Source organism: Cyprinodon tularosa, unplaced genomic scaffold (assembly GCF_016077235.1).
Source record: "Cyprinodon tularosa strain WSP-4 unplaced genomic scaffold, ASM1607723v1 ctg14, whole genome shotgun sequence".
In the NCBI taxonomy this organism is placed as follows: Eukaryota; Metazoa; Chordata; class Actinopteri; order Cyprinodontiformes; family Cyprinodontidae; genus Cyprinodon; species Cyprinodon tularosa.
Genome location: NW_024038220.1, coordinates 1,035,669 through 1,042,030, shown reverse-complemented (window position 1 = coordinate 1,042,030; position 6,362 = coordinate 1,035,669). Strand labels below are relative to the sequence as shown.

Here is a 6,362-nt window from a genome sequence, read left to right as displayed (position 1 = left end):
TTGGTAGGATAACTAATTTTGTTATTTTAGTCACTAATTCCTTCCCCCTTATTGTGAAATGAAGGATTGTTTGCTGGTTTTGGTCTTGACTCAGTATCGCCCTCAGTCTTGGTGTCTGTCCCTAAAACCTTTGGTCTTGTCTCTGCCTTGTTAGTCTCGACACTCATTTCTCCACCTTTCCAAGAGATGCCAGATGTAGTAATTGATGTCAGAAATAATGTACTCAACTTACAAAAATGAGGTAAAACATATACAAGATATATTTATTTTCTTAAGTGCAGTACAACTTCTCTCATATTTGTATGACACATGACTTATTTTATAATCACACAAAGGATGACACGCCCCCCAGGAAAAATAAACAATACATGATGTACAAAGTCTGTTGAACCACTTACAGATGTTTAAGCAATCCATAAAAGAGGAAGTGACTTCACATCCTCATACAATTAAGATGGCTTAAAAATAAACTTTTCTTTCAAACAGTCATCAACTACCGTATTTTCCGGACTATAGGCCGCTACTTTTTCCCCACGCTTTAAAGAAGGTGCTAATTTTCTGTAGATTTTTTTCTAAATGCCAGAGGGGGAAGTCAAAGATGGCAATTTCTCTAACTGTGACTGTCTGGATGTGGTCTCTTCATCCTCTGACATGGGAGCTGGCTCAGAGCTCGTCTGCCTGGCTGTGTGTTTCCTGGACGGGGCCGCCTTTTACAGCTGCTTTTTGTATCTCTGCTTCTGTCTCCTTGAACTCCAGTCGGCCTCAGCAGATGGCCGCTCACACTGAGCCTGGTTCTGCTGGAGGTTTCTTTCTGTTAAAAGGGAGTTTTTCCTCTCCACTCTCGCTACAAGCATGCTTAGTGTGAAGGATTGCATTTGAGTCAGTGAGTCGATGCAATCAACTGGTTTTCCTTAGATAGAAAACTTTGAATCAATTTGACTGGATGATCTGGTGAACTGTAAAGTGCCTTGAGATGACGTGTTGTGATATGCGCTATAGAAATAAACTGAATTGAATTAATGAAAGAATAAGAGTCTAATTTTCATTTAGCACAATATGCTATCAGCAGGCACGATGGAGAACAAATGTCCAGAATTCACACAACTGAACAACCCCCATCTTTCAGCAGAAGCTCTTACTGCTGTGAGCCAACAAGCTAATGGGAACTAGCATTCTTCTTCGTCTCTTCTACAGGGGCCATAAGTAGAGCTCTCCCTATAGCTTTGGTGGGAGACAGTTCAGTAGATATCAGCTGCTCATAGCCCAGTACGGCTTATATATGTACATTTCAAGTTTTTAAAAAAAATGTAAAGGTTGCACCTTATAGTGAGGTGCGCTCTATAGTCCAGAAAATACAGTAAATGGTAAAAACAAGGGTGTATGGCATTTCTCCACTATATCAACCTGATGAGCAGCAAGTTTAACATTGTTTTGGACCTTTTTAGGCCTAATAAATCACCAGTATGATCATACCTAGTACAGTTAACACCAGTGGTTTAATAGGGTAGACTGGTAACCAGTTTTGAACTGGTTACAATCATCAACGTGCTTGTACTTACAGCAGTGGATATTAAAACGTGTAAGATGGTGCAACAGTGTGCTTTTAAATCACTCTTGATGACTTTATTGCTGAAGATAACACACTGCAGATAAGTAGCTCCAGGTTTATCATGCTAAAGCTGTCCTGCAACACCTGCTACACATGCGCAAAAGCTTTTTTTATACAAAAATAATATAAAGGACTTCTTTTCCACCATCTTAATTTGTTTTATTTTCCCTTTCTAGTTGTTTGCATAACAGGTTAAACTTTCCAGTCAGACAACCCAGGGGAAAAGATTAATGAGTCAGAGAATAACTTTTTTTATGAGAGACAAATCTATGCGATTGGCCAAATGCTTAGAGTACAAACTTGTAAGGTGTACGTGACTGCACGCAACAGGGAAATCAGCTGTGGTCCAAAAGGTTCAAGTTTTAAAGTAACGGCTTAGAAAATGCATTAGAAAAAAGTGGAAGTTAGTTTAGACATTTAAAACAGTTTAAGACAGTTTAAAACTCAAGTACTGATTGAAGTTTAAAATAATAATAAAAAGTTTCCAATCACACAGAAATAAAAAAAAACCATTAAGCTATAATGATCCTGTTTAATTCTAAAGTCATCTCTTGGATTTTGTTTACTCAAACATAAGTTCTGATAGTCTGAGTCACCATTTCACACTCGAATGGGAGACAAACAATAATATCCTTTGTACAAGTTCCTCTTGTTTGACTTGTTTACTCTGTAAATCCTCCCATTAACTTCTTGGTTTGCTTCTGCTCACTCAGTTGTTTTTTTTCCATGCCCCTGTCGGCTCTTCATTCGGCCCTCATCTTGTGGACGACGACAAGGGTGGTGACAACCCCAGCCAGAAAAATCCCCAAAAATTGCCACATGGGAATGCCGACGTAGGAAAAAATTCCCTCCTACAAATTTAAAAAGATATCATTAACAGCGTTTTCTCAGGAGTTAAAACTTCAAATCCAACCAGTGATTTTATTTGTCAATGAGCTCCTTACCCAGCCGCCTTGCTCCTTTATCCAGCCAAGCACCTTTTCTCGGAAAAAGTCTATGATCCAGCTGATTATGGTTTTGATTAACTCACATATTTTGCTTTCATGAGCCTAACGAGACATGTGGAAAAATTGACCAAATCAAATTTAATCAGCTTATTTTAATGTTTGCACTTCTATCCTGCCTGGATACAAATCGACAAACTAGCTTTCTGGAATAAGAACATCAAATGGTATTTTTAATACTTTTAATGCAAACAATTCTTACAGGAATATCAACAACATACAACAAGGAAAGAAAAGTAGATGCTTCACTCACTTTCAAGACAAACATGCCGGCAAAGCAGAAGACAGTAACCACCCTGCCCCAGTTGATCTCCCCATCGGAAAAGAGTTCGCGGACAATTTTCACAAACACTTCCTTTGAGGGAGTGAATGATGGAACCTCTATTAGCCTAAAGAAAAAAAACATAGATAATCAATTCAAATAATTGTAGTTTCATAAAATAAAATGTTCATCTTTTAATCAGGACTATGGCCTCACAGAGAGGGAGCCTCACTTTTTAATCCCTCCTTCTCCATCCACTTCATCCGCAACAACCTGAAAGGCATCAGAGACTTTCTGCTGCTGTGGGTCACAGAGAGCTGTTACACCCAACGCTTCCTGGAGGATCGGCACCTTACTTAATGCATGTCGCTGAATCCACTTCAAGACGAAACTAGAAAACATTTGGAGAGAGTAGAGAGTACAGATAAGACACATTTGTAGGTAACTAGCTGCAGTATAGTGAAGCTATTCAAAATGACTGACTATATCCAACCCTTTGACATCTTTAGCACTTAAGAATGTCAAGATAAAACTATTTTTGATTAGAAGCTTACAGTATAGTTGCATCTGACCAATAAGAGCTGAAAACTTTCTTCTAGACATTTAGGAGACTACCTGTCTCATAGCCACGATGATGCACTGTATGCGCATCTCTAAAAACGTACAACCCCAAATGCATTGAGATCTGTGCTAATTCTAACTCTTAAAAAATGACTTGAAAGAATCAGAATTTCTTGACATCAATCGGAAGGTGACGTTATATCTAGCACTTTGCATGCATGTACCCAGGCTATTTGATCCACTCCTATAAATAAAAGGTCCTAATTTGTCATTGTCAATACAAAAAAGGAAAACTAAGGCCTGCTGGTTCCATCCTGCCACGCCTTGGCAGTTGCTCCAGTATGATATATCAGTAAACACCTCATATAAGGTCTTGGTAATAATAAGAGAAGTATCTTAATGTGAAAGATCTAGGATGTAAAGATATTGAACTCATGTCAGATAAAGGAGTAACACCAACACAGTCAGAAGCTGTGGGCTGAGTGCAAATAGGCACAAAGAAGTTTGTTATAAAATCCATTAGACAGATGTCGATTATCATGTATTTAATTAATAAAGTTCAATTATATTCAATACGCATTATCATTGGTTATTTTATTATCATATTTTTGTTTAGAATTGGTCAACACTCCAGGTCAGTTGGTGTTTGTAATGCACCTTTGTTGGTTTGTCAACCACCATAAAAAAACAAAAACAAAACAAAAAAAGAACATCTAGATCTGGATGTTACTCCTAATTAACTCTTAACGAAGTTGAACAAGGACAGATGTGTTCTCACACAGCATCTTCCAAGGCTGGTCTATTCTTAAAAAAAAAGGAAAAACACTGAACTATATAACAACAAATAAAGCCTTTCTCTTAATGATTTAAATGACAGCATATTAATCATGATATAATATTTATTTAAAACCAGAGCTGCAAATTAAAGGAAGGAGAGGAGTAAACAGCCTCTACATTTTTCTCCGCAGATTAGAGCTGTTACTAAAAATTAGAGGCTTTAGCTGTGAACTGGTCTGAGGAGAAAAGCAGGTAATAACCTGATTATAAAGACCACATAACATAAAACTAATTAATGACCATCTAGGTACTTACTTCTTTAACAATAACACAAGCTCATCCAGTATGGTATCTGTAAAAGTTCCTAAAAGACAAAGAGCAGATATAATTCACATCATCCACTTTATTCATGTCAAAACTAAAAGTGAAAGTAGTTTAAGTTTTGTTTTTAAGCCAAAACCAAGAGAGTTCTATTTCCCAGTTATCTTTTTTACATTTTCATGTCAAATATATAACGTTTGTAGGACACACGCGGCGCGGTAACTAGATCTTAATCTAACTAAAGTCAGTTGTTCACCAAAAGTTGAGTCAAAAGTTTTATATTTGAAAAAACAAACATCTACCTCGATTTCCTCCTTCCTCTGTCGATGCCATCTTAAGGAATAATGACAGATGTTCCTGCTTCAGATCCGCCCTACATAAGCCCTTTCTTGTCACTTGTGGTTTCTTTTCCTGCGAACTTCGGTTTTGAACCAGAGGCGCGCTTTGCCTTTATAAACATTAGAGCGTAGACGCCCTATTCGAAGCTGTCAGCAGCTGAGCAAACGTACCTGAAGGCGGGCCTTTGTTGGATCATAGAAAATGATTCGCCCTGACATGATTCACTCTGAAATTATTCTCTCTGAGGTTCAGACAGCTGCTGTCAGAATGTAAGGCGGCACCTCAGATCTTATCTTTAACAACATGTAAGGCAATGCAAAGATAATATCACAACCTTAGAGTCTAGACACACTGTTGCGGGGAGCATAACCAGCCGTGGAACCCGCATTGACTTGTCGCGGCGCAGAAACTAAGGGCGCCATCTTGGGGAGGTCGACCTGCTTCCATAACCTGCTGGTTTAAAAGAACCTAAGAACGATGCATGTGCCGCGTTTTTTTTTTCTTTTGTTCGAATTATCAGATTGTTGACATCAGGGCTCAAAGGATAACTTTGTGAAGGCATCAGAGCTTTGCGAGACATTACAGAAAAACAGCATTTATACACTATTCAAAATACTTGTTATTTAATAACTATTTTATGTCATTTGATCATATTTAATGAAAAAAGAAAAAAGGGTCATTTCACACCTTTAAAATTATCTTTACAATGAAACTGTTTTAGAACATTTTTTTAATAGTCTGAGATGACTTTTTGACCTTTTTTTCCCGCCTCATTTATATGTAAATATTACCGTTTTGCGCTTGTCACACACCCAGACTTTTGATCTTCAACGTTAAAAATTAATAGTTAAAAAAACAAAAATTTTTTCTAATGTTTTAAAATATAATTGAATAAAATATCAGAATGGATGGAGGAAATCGAGGTTGATGCTATATATATATATATATATATATATATATATATATATATATATATATATATATATATATATACACTATATTGCCAAAAGTATTTGCTCACCTGCCTTGACTCACATATGAGCTTAAGTGACATCCCGTTCCTAATCCATAGGGTTCAATATGACGTCGGTCCACCCTTTGCAGCTAGAACAGCTTCAACTCTTCTGGGAAGGCTGTCCACAAGGTTTAGGAGTGTGTTTATGGGAATTTTTGACCATTCTTCCAGAAGCGCATTTGTGAGGTCGCACACTGATGTTGGACGAGAAGGCCTGGCTCTCAGTCTCCGCTCTAATTCATCCCAAAGGTGTTCTATCGGGTTGAGGTCAGGACTCTGTGCAGGCCAGTCAAGTTCATCCACACCAGACTCTGTCATCCATGTCTTTATGGACCTTGCTTTGTGCACTGGTGCACAGTCATGTTGGAAGAGGAAGGGGCCAGCTCCAAACTGTTCCCACAAAGTTGGGAGCATGGAATTGTCCAAAATGTCTTGGGATGCTGAAGCATTCAGAGTTCCTTTCACTGGAACTAA

At 37.9% G+C, this 6,362-nt stretch overlaps 1 protein-coding gene across 1 annotated transcript; it reads right to left on the bottom strand.

The window, feature by feature from the left end:
* Positions 1 to 1,303: 1,303 nt before the first annotated feature.
* On the bottom strand, positions 1,304 to 5,034 carry LOC119778850 (apoptosis regulator BAX-like). The gene is made up of 6 exons (XM_038278248.1): positions 4,837 to 5,034; positions 4,529 to 4,577; positions 3,108 to 3,266; positions 2,867 to 3,002; positions 2,554 to 2,658; positions 1,304 to 2,460 (listed from the first exon to the last, which is right to left on the bottom strand). The coding sequence occupies exons 1-6, from the start codon at positions 4,865 to 4,867 to the stop codon at positions 2,353 to 2,355; spliced, it is 588 nt and encodes a 195-aa protein (XP_038134176.1). The 5' UTR covers positions 4,868 to 5,034; the 3' UTR covers positions 1,304 to 2,352.
* Positions 5,035 to 6,362: the final 1,328 nt, after the last annotated feature.

What these genes read in the sequence shown, in the direction of transcription:
- LOC119778850 (XM_038278248.1), bottom strand. Translation starts at nt 4,867, where the DNA reads ATGGCATCGACAGAGGAAGGAGGAAATCGAG. An exon ending in AGAGGAAGGAGGAAATCGAG is followed by an intron (nt 4,578 to 4,836) that starts GTAGATGTTTGT and finishes TTTGTCTTTTAG; the next exon opens with GAACTTTTACAGATACCATA. An exon ending in GGAGAAGGAGGGATTAAAAA is followed by an intron (nt 3,003 to 3,107) that starts GTGAGGCTCCCT and finishes TTTTTTCTTTAG; the next exon opens with GCTAATAGAGGTTCCATCAT.